Consider the following 23076-nt stretch of genomic DNA (forward strand, 5'->3'; position numbering starts at 1 on the left):
ACCTAAGAATTTACTTTTAAAATAATTACAATGCCCAGGTGTTGATTTTTTTTAAGATGCTCTCAGATAATTCTAATATGCATTCAAGGTTGAGAATCACTGATTGAGGTTATGTGAGTGAATATTTGGCATTTAGTACTGGATTGATGTAAGGATAATATAAGTAATTTATTCTAGGTACTTTATTTAATAGAAAAGTACCCTAATTTCAAAATTGTAGAATAGATAAACAAGATTATACTGTATAGCATAGGGAAATATATACAAGATCTTATGGTAGCTCACAGAGAAAAAAATGTGACAATGAATATATATATGTTCATGTAAAACTGAAAAATTGTGCTCTACACTGGAATTTGACACAACATTGTAAATTATAAAATCATTATAAATCAATAAAAAATGTTAAAAAAAAAGAAAGAAAAGTACCCTAAAATTTAAGATGGTGATAGTATTTTCAGTAGTAATCATACTTATAGTACTAATAGTAGTAGTCATAAAAGTGTTGTGATCAAATCTATTAAAAGAATGTCCACAGATTAAGCAGGATGCAGCCATGGCATACTGAAAGAATAAAAGTCTCTGGCTTATTATTTTACAGGACAGGGAATTTAGGAACCAAGCAGAGTGCATGAAGAAAAGGATTACTTGGGACTTGGAAAGTCGCTGCTACCTTGATCCTCCTACAGTGGTCAGGTAGGAATAGGGAGGGAATATGTCTAACCCACAAAGACTGTAGGTGGGAAGAAAGTTACTATTTTTTTAAAAAAATTATTTATTTTATTTTTTGGAGGGGAGGTCATTAGGTCTGTTTATTATTAGTTTTTTTTTTAATGGAGTTACTGGGGATTGAACATGTCAAGCATGTGCTCTACCACTTGAGCTATACCCTCCCCCTGAATTATTTATCTACATTTGAATTAAGGTGATCTGAGATTGTCTTCCTCCACATCTGCTGATAACAGAGGCTTCTAGTGATGGTGGCTTAACCATGGTGGATTCTTATTTCTCTTTCGTATAAAAGAACTCCAGAGCTAGTATGTATGGTGGCCCTACAGTGTTATCAGGTATCCAGGCTCAATCTTTCCTTTTGCTCTACCTTCTTTAACATGTGCCTTCCGTCCACAAAGTTGTCTCATGTTTCAAGATGGCTATTGGAGCTGAGCCTGCACATTCATATTCCTGGGAGAAAGTTGGAAGAGGGGACTTTTTATGTTTATGAATAAGGAAGGTCATACGCTAGCTGTGTTAGCCCCTCTTATAGAACCTTCCTGGAACCTGACAACCTCTGTTTACATCTTATTGGTCTTTCTGTTGATGTAGAAGGGGCTAGAAAATAGTGTTTTTGTTGTTACCAAGATTAAATCAGGATTTAGATGCTAAATAAGATTAAGATATTTAATTTTGTGTGGGTAACTATCATCCTGTGTCACAGTGACCTGGTGATTAGGGACAGGTAAGAAATAGAGGATTATCAGTGTATGTGTAATCTGAATTAAAAACTCTGTTTTGTTTTGTTTTTCTCAACTAATAGACTATTTTTTAGAACAGTTTTAAAATTACAGAAAAACTGATCAGATATTTCAGAAGTCCTATATACTTCTAGTTCCCAACTTGTTAGTGGTGTATAATATAAAGGTACATTGGTGGATTTGATTTGCTGATATCTTGTTAAGGATACATTGTTGCTATTATTACTTTGAACAATTATCTATTTGACTAATTAAAAATAAGAAAAAAATTTAAATTTGTTTTACCTTAATCTATTTCATTCTCTAATTGACTTCCTTTCTTTATGTAGATCCGAGTTTCTGACCTATAGCATTTCCTTTTCTCTGAAGAATTTTAGCATTTTTTGCATGGCAGGTCTACTAGCCACAAAGTCCTTCTATTTTTGTTTGACTAAGAGAGTCTTTACTTTTCCTTCATTTTTGAAGGATAATTTTACTGGATACAGAATTCTAGGTTGGTGGTTTGTTTTCTTTCAAAACTTTGATTATTTCATACCACTCTCTTCTTGCTTGCATGGTTTCTGAAGGGAAGTCCGGTGTATTCTCATTCTTGTTCGTCTATAGGTAAGGTGTTTTTTTTCCCTCTGATTTTCTCTTTCTGTTTGGTTTTCTGCAGTTTGAATATGATATACTTATGTGTAAAAAAATTTTTTTTTTTGTATTTCTTATGCTTGCTGTTCTCTGAGCTTCCTGGATCTCTGGTGTCTGTCATTAATTTAGTAAAATGTGCAGCCATTATGACTTCAAATATTTCTTTTGCTCTTTTCTCTCTTTCTTTTCCTTCTGATATTCCTGTTATACCTTTTGTAATTGTCCCACAATTGGATATTCTCTTGCAATTTTTTCATTTTTCTCCTTTCCATTTCAGTTTAGGAAGTTTTTATTGGTGTATCTTCAAGCTCACTGTTTCTTTCCTCAGCTATGTCCAGTCTATTGATAAGCCTATCAGATGAACTGTATATTTTTGTTACAGTGTTTTTGATTTGTAACATTTCTTTTTGATTCTTTCTTAGAATTTCCATCTCTTTGCTTACATTACCCATCTGTTCTTGCATGTTCTGCTTTTTCATGAGAGTCCTTAACATATTAATCACAGTTATTTTAAATTTACTATCTGATAGTTTCAAAATCTGTGTCATATCTGAGTCTAGTTCATATGCTAGCTTTGTCTCTTCAGACTGTATTTTTTCTTGCCTTTTAGCATTCCTTGTATTTTTTTTTTCTTGTAGTTTTTTATTGAAAGCTGGACATTATATTTTGGGTAATAAGGAATTTGATAATTAAGTTTTTTAGGTGAGATTTTATGTTAATCTGGCTAGGGGATAGGCTATGTTTAATACTTGCTGTAGCTGCAGGTGCTGGAGCACCTTCAATGTCCTTCTTTTGCTCCTCCCCTGTTGTCTTTGGGTTTGCTAAGAACTCTTTCCTAAATAGGGTTTGTGTATTCCAGTCTCTTACTTACAATCCACTGTCATTATACTGGAATTCTGTTGATGTTATGGAATGTGTTGGAAAGGGAAATGTTCTATAATCCTGTGAATTAATCTCAGTATTTTAATAGGTTTGAGTCCTCAGGTTTTGACTTCTTGAGTGTATAAGTCTTTTTTTCTTCCTCTCCTCATGTGAGACAGGAAGGTTACACAGGGTTGGAGTTGTCTAATTGCCCTCCACCTTGGTCAGATAAAACTCTGGTGAACTAGTTTCCCTTAAAGAGCAGGCCTTTGTTAAGAACACTCTGGATATACTTTAAAATGGTTATCTTTCCCTTCTCCCTGCCTTAGGGTATTTTTCTCCTGTTTACACTGTGAGAATCTGATGGGGCTCCTTGATTTAAAACCCAGCACAGTGTGGGGACTCCCCTATGACTGAGCACCCTAGAGTTTTTTAACTCTCTGGCTAGTTCACGCTTAGCCTCCAGCAACTTGTCAAAATTATCAAAGTGTTTCTACCAGTTACTGGCTCTAGTGGCTTCTGATGCCTGTAAGCTGACCTCAGCTGCAATTCGCTGTACTTGCCTGTTTCTCCAAATTGCCAGGTGGCATTTGCCACTGAACTTACTTCTTGGATGGATCTAAGAAAGATCATTGATTTTCAATTTGACCACCTTTTTTCTTGTTGTGAGGACAGAAGTGACAACTTCCATGCTCTTTATGTATCAGAACTGACCCTGGAAGTCCTACTATGATTATTTTCACAGTAGAAATAAACTTATTTAATACCATTTGCATACTTGTCTGATTGTTTCTTTAGAGTAAATCACTAGAAGTGAAATTTCTGGGTCAAAGACTGAACATTTTAAGACTTTGGATTCATATTGTCAGATTGCTCTAAAAAATGTACAGTTTGCTTCTGATAGCAGCGTTGTATAATTATTTTTATAATTCCTCCTGGAATCTTACTAGATATGAGAAGATTTTTTAAAACCCACATACCTAATAAGAATTTTTATATATGTGTATTCCATTACTTTTTAAGAGAGAACTAGTTCTCTTTAACCTAAATTATACTAACCTCATTTTTGCATATAATACTAGTGGGCTGTTTGTTTCTTGATTTGCAGTTTTCAGAAGCGAATTGCTGATTGCCGGTTTTGGCCTGTAGAGATCACAAGAATTCCTCTGGTTAGTGTACCCAAAGGGAAAGCTGCTAAATTTGAAAAGGTAAATTTGTTTACTTAAAAATATTTTTATAAGAAATGCTGGGTGAGATCCAACCTATTATTCTGCTTCTAATTCTGATACCAAAGGAAAATGTAAACTGATGTGGCTGCTTCCTAGGGTGACCAACTTGTCCTGATTTGCTCAAGTTTCCTGGTTTTAATGCTGAAAGACTCATGTCCCAGGAAATTCCCTTCTCCCTGGCAAATTGAGATGACTACTCACCCTAGTTCCCTGTTGTCCACTAAAAATTATTTAGGCTTTATTCCCAGATATCCTATTTCCCTTTAGCCCTTTATTACAGTTTTGCATACAAAATAGCCTTTTAATAGGTCAAAAGTAGTTAAATATTGGCAATATGTTTCCACATAATACATCTTAATTAATTAATTAATTAATTAATTGTTTTATTCAAGTATAGTCAGTTTACAATGTTATGTCAATTTCTGGTGTACAGCATAATGCTTCAGTCATATATGAACATACATATATTCATTTTCTATTCTTTTTCACTATAAGTTACTACAAGATATTGAATATAGTTCCCTGTGCTATATAGTATAAGCTTGTTTATTTTCTGAACTTATTTTAGATTTACCTACTTAAAATGTTTTGGCCTGTTAATTAGAGTAAGGATTCATACATATACTACTAGTCTGAAAAAATATAACTTTGGTGACCCTAGAATAAGCTCTCCATTGTTTTTTGTTCATTTATCATAAAAATAAATGTATTTGTCCAAATTACTCTGTTTCCAATTCATCCCACTGACTGTGACAGTTGCGTCCTGTCATGCTGAAGAAGAAAACCACAGGAAATAGGCCAAGAAATGTCCACTGCAAGAGGTCTTTTTTATTGAAATATAGTTGATGCACAATATTATTAGTTTCAGGTGTACTACATAATGGTTTGATACTTGCATACATTATGGTGTTCACCATGATAAGTCTAGTAATCATCTGTCCCCATACAAAGTTATTATAATATTATTGACCACATTTTTTGTGCTATATATTGTATCTCTGTGACTTATTAATTATATAACTAGTGATTTGCACCTCTTAATCCCCTTCACCTATTCCTCTCACCCCTTCAATCCCCACTCCCTTCTGGCAACCACTCGTTTGTTCTTTGTATTTATGAATCTGTTTTTGTTCTATTTTATTTGCTTTGTTTTGTTTTTTCAGTTCCACATATAAGTGGGATAATGTGGTATTTTTCTTTCTGTCTGACTTATTTCACTTAGCATAATACCCCCTAGATCTATCCATGTTGTCACAAATGGCAAAATTTCATTTTTTTAGTAGCTGAGCAATATTCCATTGTACGTATGTGTGTGTGTGTATACATATGTATATGTATCTCACATCTTCTTTATCTGTTCATCTTTAGATGGACACTTACGTTTGCTTCCATATCTATTTTAAATAGTGCTACAGTGAACATTGGAGTTCATATATCCTTTCGAATTCATGTTTTTGTTTTCTTTGGGTAAATGCCCTGAAGTGAAATTGCTAGATCATATAGCAGTTCTGTTTTTAATTTTTTGTGGACCTTTCATAGTGTTTTCTATAATGACTCACCAATTTATAATCCCACCAACAGCACCTGAAGGTTCTCTTTTCTCCACATCCTGACCAATGCTTGTTATCTATTGTCTTTTTGATGATAGCCATTCTTACAGGTGTGAGGTGATACTTCATTGTGGTTTTGACTTGCATTTCCCTGATGATTAGTGATGTTGAGCATCTTTTCCCGTGTCTGTTGGCCATCTGTTTGTCTTCTTTAGAAAAGTGTCTCTTCAGGTCTTTTGCCCATTTTTAAATCAGACTTTTTTTTTTATGTTGTGTTGTATGGGTTCTTTGTATATTTTGAATGTTAACCCTTTACTGGGTATGTTGTTTGCAAAAATCTTCTTCCATTCAGTAAGTGGCCTTTTCCTTTTATTGATTGTTTCTTTCATTGTGCAAAAACTTTTTAGATTGATGTAGTCCCATTTGTTTGTTTTTGCTTTTGTTTCCCTTGCCTGAGGAGACATCCAAAAAATACTGCTAAGGCTGATGTCAAAGAGTGTACCACTTATGTTTTCTTCTAGGAGTTTTATGGTTTCAGGTCTTGCATTTAAGTCTTTAATCCATTTTCAGTTTCTTTTTATATATGGTAGGAGAAAGTAGTCCAGTTTGATTCTTTTGCATGTAATTGTCCAGTTTTCCCAACACCATTTATTGAAGAGGATGTATTTTCCTATTGGGTTAATATCTGCAAATCAATCAGTGTGATACACTACATTGTTCTTGCCTCTTTCATCATAGATTAATTGACCATGTAAATATGGGCTTATTTCTTTGCTATCTATTCTGTTCCATTGATCTATGTATCTGTTTTTGTGCCAATACCATACTTTTTAATTACTCTAGCTTTGTAGTATAGTTGAAATCAGAGGGCATGATATCTCCAGTTTTATTCTTCTTTCTCAAGGTTGTTTTGGCTATTTGGGGTCTTTTGTAGTTCCATATAAATTTTAGAATTATTTCTTTTAGTTTTGTGAAAAAATACCATTGGTATTTTGATAGGGATTGCACTGACTCTTTACATTGCCTTGCATAGTATAGTTATTTTAAAAACATTTTTCTTTCAATCCATGAGCATGATATATCTTTCCATTTGTTTCTGTCATCTCCAGTTTCTTTCCCTCAGTGTCTTATAGTTTTCAGAGTACATTTTTTTTTTAACCACATTGGTTACATTTATTCCTAGGTATTTTATTGTTTTGGATGCATTTGTAAATGGGATTGTTTTCTTAATTTCTCTTTCTGATAATTCATTGTTAGTGCAACAGATTTCTGTATATTAATTTTGTATCCTGCAGGTTTACTGAATTCATTTATTAGTTCTAGTAGTTTTGGGAGGTGTCTTTAGGATTTTCCACATATAATATCACATCACTTGCAAACGGTGACAGTTTTACTTCTTTTTTCCAATTTGGATTCTTTTTGTTTCTTTTTGATGTCTGGTTGTCTGAATGCTGTGGCTACGACTTCTAATCTTGTGTTCAGTAAAAGTGGTAAGAGTGGGTATCCTTGTCTTGTTCCTGATCTTAGCTTTTTACTGTCGAGTATGATGTTGGCTTTAGATTTGTCATTTATGGCCTATATTGTGTTGAGGTACATTCTCTATCCACTTTGTTGAGAGTTTTTATCATGAACGTTGAATTTTGTCAGATGCTTTTTCTACATCTGTTGAGATGATCATATGATTTTTATTCTTCAGTTTGTTAATGTGGTTTATCGTATTGATTGATTTGCAGATATTAACCCATCTTTGCATCCCTGGGATCAATCCCACTTGATTATGGTATGATTCTTTCAGTGTATTGTTGAATTAGGTTTGATAATATTTTGTTGAGGAGTTTTGCATCTATGTTCATCAAGGATATTGGCCTGTAATTTTCTTTTCTTTTGATATCTTTGTCTGGTTTTGGTTTCAGGGTGATGCTGGCCTTGTAGAATGAGTTTGGAAGCTTTCATTTAGCTTCAGTTTTTTGGAATAGTTTAAGAATGTTAGGCATTAACTCTTCTTTAGCTGTATTGTGGAATTTACATATGAAGCCATCTGATCCTGGACTTCTATTGGTTGGGAGTTTTTTAAATTACTGATTAATTTCTTTACTGGTTATCGGTCTATTCTTATTTTCTATTTTGTCCTGTCAGTCTTGTGAGTTTGTACATTTTTAGGTACTTATCAATTTCTTCTAGGTTGTCCATTTTATTAGTGTATACTTTTTCAAGTTATCCTTGCTATAGTTTTACTTACACATGTCTGGTCCTTGCTGCTTGTTTATAAACTCTCTAAGGGTAGTGATCCTGTCATAGACTGCTGTGTATCATCCACAGTACCTAGCATAATTCATGGCATATAGTAGAGACTTAGTAAGTACTTAAATTATTTTGCAGATTTTTAAAATAGGCTTTTTTACATAATAAAAATATTACTACCATGTGAACACTTCTCTTTGTAGTATATAGTATGCATTGGCTAACATTCCTTAGGTTTCTAAAACAACAGAATATTATCACATGAAGACAGGAGTTTTAATCATTTCTAATTATTGTTAAATCAGCAGAATCAAAGAGATTACTTTTAATTTATGGAAATTAAATGTGTTTTATTTCACTAAGTTGATTTTTCCTTATAAGAGTTTTCTGTGGCAAACCATACAACCACTAAAAATTATATTAAAATATATCTACAGACATGTCCTTCATGTTTGTAATGAGAATTTAGATGAGATTAGGGATGGCAAATACATGATAGCAGACTGTCATTTTTCCTCCTTCATCCATGGCAGATGGTACCGATCAATCAAAGCATTCTTTCCTTTTGAACCCAGATAAGGACAAAGAATCTTTCTTAACACAGTATTCTAAAACACCTCCAGCAATTGAGTAGAATTTAAGCATAAGTTAGATCCTATTTGTCATCACAGGCCACTTCCATTCATATGAATCTGTGAACTAAAGCTAAAGGCCACAGCTTCTTATTTCTTTTAAGCTTTTCTTGTTATTATTATTGTTTTTTGCAAAGCTTCACTTTTCCTAAGAAGCAACATGGTGAAATTGATTTTTTGGTTGAATATATGTATTATCAAATAATTTGAGTATGTTGACCCAACTACTATCTTTACTATTTATTAACTCTATTAATATGTATTATCTCAGTGATCATGTTATTATTAAATCCGCTTTGAAGTTAAGTAAGTGGAGACCCAAAATGTCTATATAATTGGCCCAAATCAACTAGTTAAGGAGCATAGCTAGTTCCTAAACTGAGGTTGAATTGCTGAGTCAACACCATACCTTATGCTGCATTACTCTGTAGCATTAACAGCTCTCTGTTTCTGTTTCTTTAGACTGATGATGAAGGTCAGCTTTCATTTCATGGTGTGGCTTATGTTAATATGGTGCCATTGCTGTATCCAGGTGTGAAGAGAATTCGGGGAGCTTTTCATGTTTACCCTTACCTTAATAGTACAGTGTATGAAAAGGTAAGAAAAAATTGTATAGAAGGTATCATTCTAATTTATCCTTTATATATGTGTTTACTTACATCTATAGCACATACATCTTAGCAATTGATTTTTGGAACCAATTGGTATACTGGGATGTTCAATATAGAGCCTTAAAGTCATTCTGCCCTTGAACCTTAGAAACTTTAGGATAATGAAAAGCCAAAAACTGAAAACAACCCAAATCTCCATCAACAGGTGAACAGAAAAACAAATTCTGTGGTCTATCCATACAATGGAATACTGCTTAGCAATAAAATCCATGCAGTGTGGATAAATCTCGAATACATTATGATAAATAAAAGAAACCAGACAAAAGAGAGTGTATACTCTATGATTCCAATGAAATACAGTTATAGGAAATTAACCTATGATGACAAAAAGCAGATCATTGGTTACTTGGGAACAGGGATAGAAGGAAGACTGGACTGCAAAAAAAATGTGAGGAAAGTTCTAGGGATGATGAACATATTGGTTATTTTAATGGTGATGATGGTTTCACATGTGTGTACATATGTCAAAATTGATCAGATTGTCTACTTTAAATATGTAGTTTATTTTACAGGCATACCTCATTTTATTGTGCTTAACTTTATCAACTCTTTATAGATATTGCACTTTTTTACAAAGTGAAGGTTTGTGGCAACCCTGTGATGAGCAAGTCTGTGGATGCTATTTTTCTAACAGCATGTGCTCACTTTGTGCTTCTGTGTCACATTTTGGTAATTCTCACAGTATTTTAAATGGTTTCATTATTATTATATTTGTTATAGTGATCTGTGATCTGTGTTGTTACTAGTATAAATGTTTTGGCATTCTTTAGCAATAAAATATTTTAAAATTAAGGTCTGTACATTTTTTAAGACATAATGTTATTGCACACTTAACAGATTACAGTATATAGTGTAAACATAACTTTTATATGCAATGGGGAATATGTTACAATATTTTATTTATTAAGATTTATTAAGGTGGTCTGGAACTGAACTCACAATATCTCTGAGGTAAGCCTGTATTTCAATTTTACTTCAATAAAGTTGGATACAAAATCTTTAGAATAATGAAAGAAGTCTATTGTGTTAAGTATGCAAAAACTTAAATCCATGATATGAGTCTTTCAGTTTTCAGATGTTAAAATCTTAAAATCACCCATCTATTGAGAGAACATATGTATATTATTTATTTATTTTTATGTTTAAGCGAAAAAATCAATTTTATCCTGTTGCTTTTAGGAGAAAGTGAGGCTTTGTAAAATAACAATAATAACAATAACATATTATTATTTCATCATTGTTTGGACACCTATTTCTCAATAGTAGAGTCAAGAAAGACCCGTCATCTTTGTGGAAACCAGCTGAGTAATAAACTCTATATAAGTATCCTTTGAATCAGAAATCACACTTATAGGGATTTATCTGAAGGGAATAATTTAATAAGATCAAACCCCTCATATTCATGAAAACTTTGAGGGATCAATAATAGCAAAACTAAAATAAAGATTAAATGTCTAATAATAGAGTAATGCTTAGTAAGTTTTTGTAAATAAAAATGATGGAATATGCACCCAATAAAAAAGATAAACAATAATGTTTTGTAGATAGTTAAATAGAAAAAAGAATGCAAAAATTTTATGTATAGCATAGATCATAATAAATTCCAAGTGAGTTTATTAAAATAAGTTAAATGTGAAGGCTATAAAAATAGAAGTGGCTATTAATTAAAGATAAGAATTAAAGGAAGACTTCCTGTACTTGAAAGCAATGAAAGATGTGAAAGATTTTGATTACAAAAAATGAAAATCTTCTATATATAGAAGAAACCATCATAAACAAAATTAAAATGTAACTAAAAAATTGGGGAAAATGAATACATATCAGAAAAATGTTACTATTCCTAAAACATAAAGCCCTTCATCATATCAATCATATCAAGATATTTTTGGTGAATCTGAATGAAACAGTATATCATTTAAAAAAAAATGTTTTTGAACTAGATGCTCAGACTTGTTCACTTTATTTATTTATTTTTAATTAAAAAAAATTTTTTAGGTCAGGGCAAGAAGTAATTAGGTTTATTTATTTTTTCAGTGGAGGTACTAGGGATCGAACCCAGGACCTCATGTGTGCTAAACATGCACTGTACATGTACTCTACCACTGAGCTATAGTCTCCCCTCCAGGAAACAGTATATTCATAATCAAAAGATTATGGGTTTTGACATCCAAGGGCTTCTGCATTGAATTTTGGAGCTGCCATTTACTGACTTTGGGCAAGTGACTAAATTTCTCTCAACTTTATTCTTCATTAAATGGAGACAATGCTTGTCTCCTGGAATTGTTTTACATATTAAATGAGATAAAACATGTAAATGTACTAGGGATGTAGTTGGCACACAGACATTTTTACCTATTTTATTATACCCACATAATAGGAGACTGTTGTACATACATTAAAAATTATCCTTATGAAAATTAAAAAAATATGAGAGGATGCATGTGATAGACTGTTAAATGAAAAATCAGGATATAAAAGTATAGTCACTATGATCATAACTTTTTAAAAAATATAATTGTAATTTTTAAAATATATGAAAAATATTGAGGAAAAAATATTTCTGGCTACGTCTGAGTGAGGAGGTTATCAAATTTTCTCCCTGTGAAAGCAACTGTAAAGCTAGACAAATTGACAAAATGCCATTTCAGTGCACTGGAAATTGACCAAAGCATCAAAAAACTGAGAAGCAGTAATGCACGAAAAACTGTGGAATTTGAGGCATTGTTGCCTAGGTCTGTTCTCAAACTACCTCCCTTCTCCCCCTGCTCTATTTTAGCTTAATCAGTGCAATAATTCTTCTAGGGCAGGATGGGTTGAGAGGACAAGCAACTTTGCTGCCACAGAGAAGGCTCACATAATTTAAAGCAGTGGGTGAAGGACCCATGCCCAACAATGTTGTTGGTTGAAATGGAGATCTCAGTGGAGAGCAACCAGCATATTGTAAGGCAAGTCCTAGGAGAAAAGAGAAAGAGGCAGGAATGATATATGAAAAAATAATGTCTAAAAAATCCCCTGTTTGATGAAAATGTTAATCTACATATCCAAGAAGTTCATAGAATTCCAGGTAGGATAAGCCTGTGGAGATCTACAATATACATTACAGTGACCTATTGAAAGAAAAAGAGAAAATCATGAATTCAACAGGAGAAAAACAACTCATCACTTACAGAGGAGTACCAACATGGTTAACAACTGATTTTTCATCTGAAACAGTGGAATCCAGAAGGCAGTGGAATAACAGATTCAAAGTGCTGAAGGAAAAAGCTGTCAACCAAAAATGAAGGCGAGATAAAGACATCTGTAGATAAATAAGTATTGAAAGAATCTGTTGTTAACAAACCTATCTTGCCAGAATTACTAAAGGATGTCCTTCAGCTTGAAAGGATATAAACCAAATTGTATATTAAATCTACAAGAAGAAATGAACCGCACTAGAAATGTTTAAATGTAAGTTAGTATAAAAGATTTTAGAAATATATTTTTTCTTATTTTTGTTCTTAACTTCTTTGAAAGACTTGATTGTATAAAGCATTAATTATATTATTTGGTTTGTAACATACACAGATCTAATTTATATGATAATAGTACCGTAGGAGGGAGGATAGAATGGAGCTATAGTGCAGTATAGTTTCCGCATTTTACCAGAATTAAGTTAGGATCAATGTAAAATAGATTACGGTTAGTTTGGATGCATATTGTAATCCCTAAAGCAACCACTAAGAAAAGTGTATGTGTACATATGCCATACACATACTCACAAGTACATATATTTATTTAACATTAAAAGAAGGCGTTTAAAGGAGTAACAGAGGAACAAAAAAGACAGAAGATATATAGAAAACAAATACCAAAAAGGCAAATATAAATGTAAATATTTCAACAATAACGTTATATGTGAGTAGTCTAAACACCCCAATGAAGGGACAGAGATTATGAGACTGGATTCAGAAAAATCGATTCGAAAAAGACAAATGTTATATGATACCACTTATATGTGGAATCTAAAAAATAATACAAATGAATCTATATACAAAACAGAAACAGACTCTGACATAGAAAACAAACTTATGATTATGAAAGGGGAAAGAAAGTGGGAGGAGGGATAAATTAGAAGTATGGGATTAACAGATACAAACTACTGTATGTAAAATAGATAAGCAGCAAGGATAGACTATAGAACACAAGGAATTATATTCAGTATCTTAGAATAACCTATAATGGTAAATAATCTGAAAATATATATATATCTGAATCACTTTTCTGTACACCTGAAACTGACAGTATTGTAAATCAATTATACTACAGTAAAAAAAATTCAAGATTCATGATATGCTGTCCGTAACAGATACATTTTGATTCAGACACACATAAGGTGAAGTAAAAGAATGGAAAAGATATACTATGCAAGTGGAAAACATAACAGAGCAGAATGGGTATATTTATATCAGACAAAATAGAGTTCAAGATGAGAAATATTACTAAAGACGTAGAGTGGCATGTCGTAATGATTAAAAGGTCAATTAACCAGGAAGATAAGATTTATAAATTATAAATTATTATGTATAAACTATAAATGTATATACACTTAACAACAGAACCTCATGATACATGAAGCCAATCCCAAGAAAGGTGAAAGGCATAATAGACAATTTGATAGTAACTTTAAGAAATTTCAGTATTCTACGGTCAATACTTACAGAACAACCATGTAGAAAATCCATGTTAAACATAAGCTTACCATACAACTGAGCAAATCATTCCTAGGAACCTACCCAAGAGAAATGAAAATCTGTACTTACATAAAGATGTGTATGTGAATGGATAGCAGCATTACTCCTCATTGCTAAAGACTCATAACAGTCCAGATGCCCACAACCAGTGAATCAGTGAACAAATTGTGGCATGTCTATACTAGGGAAGATATGCTAAATAGTCAATAAAAAGAAATTAATGTAATATATCAAAGTTACTAAATTTTGACTACATTTTAAATGGGTGAATTATAAGGAATATTAATTATATCTCAATAAAACTGTTTAAAAAAAGAATGACTGATACATGCTACAATGTGGATAAACCTCAAAAACATTATGCTAAGTGGAAGAAGGCAGACACAGTGACAGCGTATTGTACAATACCACTTATATGAAATGTTCTCATTTCCAGAGATGTTAATATTTGAAAAATGTTGCATCTTAGAATATATGAAGTACAGGAATTTTGGTAGACGTAGTAGCATTGTGAGTGATATTTAGTATTTACAATTTTTTAATAGAGTTGGACTATCTTTTAGAAGGTTTACTGAGATATAACTAACATATAATAACTGCATATATTTAAAATGTACAAATTTAAACTTTTGATGTAGGTTTATATCTGTGAAACTATCACCACAATCAAGATAGTGAAAATATCCATTATCATCATCTGTTTTTCTTCTCTCCCACTTCTGTCCATTCCTTCTCTCTCTCTGTTTTTTTTGGGGGGGTCTTGTTCTTTCACTCAGCATAAGTCATATTTAGATTCATGCATGCTGTAAAATTTAAAAATTATTTTAAGCTTATTTTCCAGTCATTTATCTGTAGTTTGAATTTTCCCCCATACAAGGTTCCTTCGAAATTTAAACTTGCACTGTTCTTCCAATTATAATTGATAGACTAGTAGTAATTAAGCAGATAATATTTCTTGTACAGAAATAAATTCTACCACTTAAAGTTAATTTGAAATTATGTGTTAAAGTTTAAAAGCTTTCTGGTAAAATTTATGAGACACCAAATCAAGTCAGGTTGAAAGTTCTCTTGCTAATTTAAAAAATAAGAGTAGGTAGCTAATTTTCTGTGATAGTTTCACCTGTTCAGCAAGTATGGTAAAGCAATGAAGCTTTTTACTTCTTCTGTCTATTTCTACTTCTACGATATTGAAGTTATCCAGAAAACTAAATGATGTTAAAGAATAATATGAGTTTCTTTTGAGTTTGTCTCATTTGCCTGTGATGCATTGCATTTTTTGTTTGTTTCTCTCTTTTCAGACCAAGTGTTTACTTAGCTTGTTCCGAGATGCTGGCCATCATTTGATTCAGAATAATAAAATAGGAGGAATTAATTCTCCACTGCCCAAACAAGTTGCTTCTAAGAACCTGAAAGAAGATAAAGCAGTCAAAGAAAAGGATATGGAAGGAAAGTCTAGGCCTGGAGATGTGGTAGGTTTTTTGGAAAGTGATGATTTTGTAGGTTTTGTTCCATTCCAGGGGCTTGCACTGATTTCTCAATCTGGTGAATTTCCTCAATTTAGTTTGCATTTTGACGCAACAGAATGATCCTTGCTCCTGCAATTGTGAAGACCATGTAAGAATTCACTGTTTGAAGTGTGTTCATTTTCTTTCAGCAAGCATCTAGCATAAAATCTCAGAGCTCAGATACTCCTTTGGAAATTGAACCTTCTCTATGCAACAATCCAGAAGGACAGGTAAGTTTGCATAAAGAGTTTTAAAATTAAGTTTAAATTCATCAGTCCTTTACTGAGCAATACAGTATGGAATAGTGGAAAATGCTCAGGAAAATGCTCATTATCTGAATAACCATTCCATATTTGCCATGATAGTTTATAACTTTTGGTAAATTTCATTGTCTTGTTGAGACTCTCTAAAAGGAGTGGGTACCGGGTTAACTTTAAGGTCCTTTCTAGCTTTAAAAATGTGTATCTTTTATTGTTTGTACTATATTAAGCATTATGAGGGATCCAAAGATGTATCATCTGCAGCATTTATTCATTTGTTCTCAGGACACTCAGCACTCTGGTGGGCAAAGCAGACTGGTACATAACTAACTGTAATACAGAATCTTGATGAATGCTGTAATGGAAGTACAAATGAAAGTGCTGTGTGGGCTCAGAGCAGTCAGATGCGGCAGTCTCAGAAGGCTTCAGGAAGAGCTAAGGTGTGAAAGAGAACTCTTTTGTCAGATGAAGATGGGAGGAGAGGAATTTCAGGGCCAGAGAATAGCTTGAGTCAAAGCACAAAGAAGGTAATAAATTCAAGGTACATCAGTTAATTCAGTGTGTGGTATAGAAATGAAAAGAATGGTTCTAGAAGGAGATGAGAAGAAGAGAGAGGCTGAGTTGGGTTGTAGACTTTGAAAGGCTTGCTACAAAGTTTGGGCTTCATTCTATAGGTGATGAGGGACTCTTAAGCCTTATCTTGGAGACTCACATTAAAGGTTTTTGTCACATAGAAATAAGATTTCATGAGTGTTTCAGGGCAGTTCTCTTGCTAGGATGTGGAAAAGAGAGATTGAAGTTGTGGTAGGGGCTTCAGACATCAGTTTATAGGTTTTTCTTACAGTACAGATAAGTGTTGATGACAGTTTAATTTAGGGAAGAGGTTGTAGTCAAGAAAGTCAGAAACCTGCAGAGGCAAAATGTAGAATTGGAAAGCTTTGGAGTGTTGAGGAAGAAAAGTTAAACATAACTCAGGTTTCAAGCCTCACTTTCTGGAAGGATGATAAAATCATTAAGAGAAAAGTCAAAATAGAAGTTTATACAGGAGAAATGATAAGTTCAGTTTTGGACATGTATTTAGGATGCTGTTTGCAAAAATCTAGGTAGAAATATCCATCAGTTTGAAGTTGATAGATGGTGCTTATGAGGGTGTGGGTGGGAATGTCAGAAGGTTATGAGAAAACTGTTTCTTCAAGACTCACGAAACAGATTTGGTGGAAGAAAGAATGTCATTCATTTGAAACAGTTCCAAGAACAGTATCAGATAAATTAAACAAGGCTTCATCTGGGGTAGAAGTTCCTAAGAATAAAATTGAAAACCTTTTTTTCTGCAAGAAATAATCACTGTTGCTATTTTTCTTTCCAGTTATTTTTCTATGTAAAAAATAGTTTGTCACAGTCACACTATATATGTAGTTGTATATGCAATTTTCTCACTTACATTGTGAGCATTATCTTATGTTACTAAAAATTTTCATAAGTATCTGTCTTTCTGGAAATAATACATTACAGAAAAATGTGTTTACAGCAATATGTAGAAGCAGGGACATACATTGTGTTGGAGATTCAGCTGGACAAAGCCTTGGTTCCGAAGCGCATGCCAGAGGAGCTAGCCAGAAGGTATGTAGCAATGGTTCTCATACTTGTTTTGCAAAACAATTTTGGTATAAATAAAAGGAAGTTGTTTTGTCCACATAAATGTAATTTTTCCTGGGCTAAGCAACAGACAGTTTTCTGGTTTTTTTTTTTTTAGATGAGGTTTCTTTTATTTGTTTTCTTGTTATAAAACAGTATATGCCAATTAAAAAACATTTGAGAAATTCAAAATCAGCAAGAAAGTATCTAAAAACACCCAGCTTTATTTATTTCTGGGTTTTTACTGGGTTATTACTCACCCAGGAATAACCACTTTTGACATCTTAGTATTTATCCTTATGGAGCTATGATAGTCTCTGTATTACACACACACACACACACACACACACACACACACCCTTGTCACATATAAATGTATATAATTTAAAAAACTTTTTATATTGTATCACAGTGCTTTGATTGTGTCTCTAGGAAGTTGTCCATTTCATCTAGGTTATCCAATTTGTTGATGTATAATTATTCATAGTATTCTCATATTATCCTTTTCTTTTAAATTGAAATATAGTCAATTATGATGTGTCAATTTCTGGTATACAGCATTATGTCCCAGTCATAAATATACATACATATATCCGTTTTCATATTCTTATTATCCTTTTTGTCTATGTAAAGTGGGGAGTAATGTCTCCATTTTCATTTCTGATTTTAGTAATTTGATTCTTTGTTCTTTTTTCTTAGTTCATCTACCTAAAAATATACCAGTTTTACTGATCTTTTCAAGGGACTAGCTTTTGGGTTTTGTTAACTTTATTTTTTTTCTCTGTTTTATTTATCACCACTCTAATCATTATTGGTTTCGTATGCTCTTCTTTTCTAGTTCTTTAAGGTATACAGTTAGATTACTGATTATTTTCATCTTTTTATTGTATGCATTTAGATCTATAAATTTTCCTTTAGCCCTTTTTTCACTGCATCCCATAAGTTTTGATATGTTGTATTTTGTTTTTATTAATCTCAAGGTATTTTCTCATTCTCTTGGGTTTCTTCTTTGACATATTCTTTGACATATTTAAAAGTGAGTTGCTTAATTTACACATATTTGTGTATTTTCTGATTTCCTTCCAGTTATTGGTTTCTTGTTTAATTCTATTGTGATTAGAAAATATACTTTGTATGATTTCAGTTTTTTCCAATTTACTGAGATTTGTTTTGTTGCCTAATATATTGCCTATCCTTCAGAATGTGCCATGTGTACTAGAGAAGAATGTGTACTCTGTGAGAAGAATGTTGGGTAGTGTTCTGTATATGTTTGTTAGGCCTAATTGATTTATACCGTTGTTAAACTCCCTTATCACCTTGTTGATCTCATGTCTGGTTGTTCTATTCATTCCTTTGGGTAGCCCCAGATAGGTTAGAACAAACCCAGTAACTTGAGAATAAGGTCTGTTCTGCTCCTCCAGAATCAGGGGCCAGTGTGCCACACTTGAAATACAGGTAGCCATCTGTAAGACTGCCACTGAGGTGAGGCAGGGTCAATTGAAAATGCCACAAGGCTTTCCTACTATTTTTTGTTTGCCTTTTTCTTGATTCAGTATTTGCTTGGTTGTTGTAAACCTTTGACTGCCTTCCAGACTTCTGACAAAGTTGGTTCTGACAGTTTCTGGTTATTTTTTCAAAGCTCTTGTGGAGGGATGGGAGTTTGGAGTTATCTAATCTGCCATTTTGCTGACATCTAGACCTCATGAGGAGCACCACACTCAGTGAAGGATGAAAGCAAATGATAACTTCCATCTTGGAAACTATTTACTACAGATAATTTTAAGGCTTTTGGCAAGTATCATCCAATTGCCTTCCCAAAAGTTTGCAGTTCCACCAGTGATGTATGAGACTGCTGTTTCCTCATACATTCACTAACACAATAATTTTTATTTTTACAGGGAAAGAAATTATCTTATCTTAATTCACATTATACATGTTTTTGTGAGCTTAAACATTTTTTCACATATTTGTTAGTCATTTGGAAATCTCCTTTTGAAAATTACCTGCTGTCAATGGTGCATTCATCTTTTATACCAGATAGTCCTTAAACTTCTTTACATTTTACATTTAGCCCCTTCAAAAATAAATTGAAAATATTTACCATAAATTATATATGTAAAATAAGGTTGATAATCTAGAAATAGAAAGTTAAAAACACAAGTCATGGAAACAAAAAGGAAGAAAGTATTAAATAGGGCTTTCATGAATAGACATCAAGTCTGAGCTATCTAACAAAAAGGGAAGCCCTTTAAGTTATGCAATTCTAATCATAAAGGTAGATGCACACTAGTCCCAGAAGAGACCATATTTTTTTCCTTGCATTAAATTCTAGAACAAATTTCTCATTCAAGCTTCTACATAGGGAATTCTGAGTGACAGAATAACAGCATTGTTAATGAAACTTTTACACCAAATACAGAAGCAAATTCTTATGATTTTTAAAAATTGAATTATATTTGACATATACTGTTATATTAGTTTCAGGTGTACAACATAATGGTTCAATATTTGTGTATGTTTTGAAATGATCACCACAATAAGTCTAGTTAACATCTGTGGTCATACATAGTGATACATTTTTTCCTAATAATGTGAGCTTTTAAGATCTGCTCTCTTAATTTTCAGACATAAAATAGAGTGTTCTAGCTATAGTCACCATGTTTTATATTACATCCCCATTTATTTATTTTATAACTGGAAGTTTGTACCATTTGACCCCCTTCACCCATTTCTCCTGCTCCCCAACCCTGCCTCTAACAACCATCAATCTATTATCTATATCAATGAGTTTTTCTTAAAATTTATGTTTTAACATCTCCTCTGACTTTTTGAAAATCAATTTGACTTAACTATATATAGTACTTCTCAAATTATGCTGTGTATCAACTTTAGAATATTATTGAACTCTTTATATGAGAAAGGTTATTAGCTATAAGTTTTTTCTTTGGCTGTAGGGAGGTGGAAAGCAGATTTCTCCTCTAAGCTAGCTCATGTGACAGTATTATAGAGCAAAGGCTAATTAGAATGTCAGTGAGAGAAAGTTGGACACAATATTCATAAAGATTATTTGCCTTTGGTTCCTGGCTGAGGCATGTGTGTACCAGACTGCTGAATCTATGTCAATGTGTAATAATATTCTTAAACATGAGAAGAAGTTCAACTAATTTCATAATAAAAGTACTGCAAATTAAAACTACCCTGAAATGCCTTGATTTTTTTTAAAATTGTGGACGATCAAAAAGGCTTGATAACTCATGTTGTTGATGAGAATATTTGGAAACAGGTCCTCTGATACAAACTATTCAGAGTATAAATTGATAGAACTCCTGCAGAGGACAATTTGGTAAAAGCTATTAAAATACAAATGCATGCATTTTTTAACCTAGTAATTCACTTCCAGTAACTTCTCTTTGGATAAATATTCTTAGCAAGACCATTAGTGACCACCACATTATTAAATCCAATGGTTTGTTCTCAGGGTCATTGTGACCAGTGATTAGTGTTTAACTATTCAATCTTCCTTGAAACACGTTATTTACCTGACTTCAGGACACAATACTCTCCTGATTTTATTTCTCCCTCACTGGCCTTCTTTATCTCTCTGGCCTCTAAATGTTGGAGTCCCTCAGAGCTCAGATCTTGGATTTCTTTTCATTCTACACTCACTCCCTTGGTTTCTTTCCAGTTTCATGTCTCTAAATATCAACTATATGCTGATGGCTCCCAAATTTATATATCAAGACTGAACCTCTCTCCTGAACTCCAGATATGTATTATCTAATTCTCACAATTCTGGTCAGAACCATAGCAGTCTCTCACCTGGCATCCCTGCATCTACCACTCCATCCTTCAGTTTATTTTTAATTTGAAAAAATTACAGCTTTATTGAGGTATAATTTACATAACCAAATTTACCTTCACCCATTTAAATAATACAATTCAATGGCTTTTAGTGTACTCACAGGGTTAAACAGCCATCACCGTAGTCAACTTTATAACATTTTTATTATCTCTAAAAGAAAACCATAGGCATTAGCAGTCACTTTACATTTCCTCCCAACCCTCAGGCCAGTCCCCAACCAACACCCTGCACCCCAGCCCTCAGCAACCACTTATCTTTTTTTTTGCATAAATCTCCATATAATAAAATTTTTTGTGGGGTTTTTTGTTTTTCTTTTTTGATACAGGGTCAAGGAAATGATTCCTCCAAGGCCACCTCTTACCCGTCGGACAGGAGGAGCTCAGAAGGCAAGTGCCAAAGCCAAGGTGAAACTCTTAAATAATAAGATGTTGAGTGCACCCATTTGCAAATAAGGCATGGTCTTTTCAGTATGTTTTCCAGAAGAGGTGAGAAATTACAGCTTCACAGGTTTTCCTTCCTGCTTCTATTTGTGACCAACGGCATACAGTGTTTAATCTTTGGCTGATAGTCTTTGAGCTGGGAAGAAAAGGGCAATTTATACCTAAAGTATTGTTGAATGTAAAACCCAAACCAGTTTCAGACTTCCATCCAGATCTTGACCTCTTTGAAGTCTCTTTACCAGCCATTTTGTATTTTCCTAGGCAGTGAGTGACTACCACATGCAGATCAAGAACATTTCTAGAGCCATTCTGGATGAGTATCACAGGATGTTTGGAAAACAGGTAGCCAAACTGGGGAGTGATATGGATAGTGAAACCCTGGAGGAGCAGAAGTGCCAGCTCAACTATGAACTTAATTGCTCTGGGAAATATTTTGCTTTCAAAGAACAACTCAAGGTAAATACTAATTTATTTAATTAGTCCATGTATTGCCGGTGGATATAACCGGTGTTCCAGGTTCTTGTCCCATCCCAGAAAGAATTCAGAGACAAGACGTAGTAAGAAAGTAAAGTGAGAATTTATTAAAGGATGGATACTACCCTCTCAAGGGGAGAGCTGGCAGGCTCAGGTGAGTGGCTGCCTGAGTTTTCTTGGCAGGTTGGTTACACTGGGTGTAAAAATGGGCAGAATATTCACTAGGGAGGGAAGGGTCTGGGGTCATATTCCCTGACTTTCATCCCAACTCCACCTTCCCAAAGGGAAGAGGGATTCTTATCCTTATTTAGTCTGGACCAGAAGTGTCATGACGTTGGTGCATGATGGGTACTTCTAATCTGCAAGGCTAATTTTATTGAGATGAGGGCATAATGAGTAAAAGGTTACATTCGGACACTGGAGATTCCTGCCTTTCCCAACCTTTCTTTGTTGGCCTCCAGGCCACTTATCACCCCCAAAGTTGTGACCACTTATCAGCCCAGAAGTTCCTGCTTTTCTTTCTCTGCCCAGGGACCCCTGGTGCTTACATGATGTATGGTTTCCTGCGTTGGGCCTGTCTCTCCTTTCTGTCCAATTCCTGCCATTTGGCCTGCATTTCCCTTTCTCTGCTCATATCTAGCTATCTGCCTGCTCTAACACATGAGTTTTTATGAAACATCTTCTCTACATATCTAGTTATCATTTTTTCTTTGGTTGTGTTCAGCTATGCTCCACCATTCTTGCTGTTGATTCAAAGGGCTACGTTCTCTATGACAGAGTGTCTGGAGAAGCTCCACTCCTGCAGAGCCTTGGAATTGTTCAGTACTTTTTTTTTTTTTTGCATTTTAATTAAATGAATAAATAATTATTTTATTAAGTATGGT

The 23076-nt window shown here is 33.4% G+C and overlaps 1 protein-coding gene across 7 annotated transcripts in view; it reads left to right on the forward strand.

The window, feature by feature from the left end:
- Positions 1-23076, forward strand: part of CFAP70 (cilia and flagella associated protein 70) — a 71948-nt gene that overhangs the window by 15034 nt on the left and 33838 nt on the right. For all 7 annotated transcript variants that reach the window (XM_064488058.1, XM_064488063.1, XM_064488061.1 and 4 more), the window contains 8 exons: positions 602-696; positions 4072-4171; positions 9078-9212; positions 15315-15485; positions 15671-15751; positions 17310-17401; positions 21604-21668; positions 21984-22174. In XM_064488058.1, the coding sequence (XP_064344128.1) occupies positions 602-696; positions 4072-4171; positions 9078-9212; positions 15315-15485; positions 15671-15751; positions 17310-17401; positions 21604-21668; positions 21984-22174 (930 nt within the window). The remainder of the gene's footprint in view (positions 1-601; positions 697-4071; positions 4172-9077; positions 9213-15314; positions 15486-15670; positions 15752-17309; positions 17402-21603; positions 21669-21983; positions 22175-23076) is intronic.

This window comes from Camelus dromedarius, chromosome 8 (genome assembly GCF_036321535.1).
Source record: "Camelus dromedarius isolate mCamDro1 chromosome 8, mCamDro1.pat, whole genome shotgun sequence".
Classification (NCBI taxonomy): Eukaryota; Metazoa; Chordata; class Mammalia; order Artiodactyla; family Camelidae; genus Camelus; species Camelus dromedarius.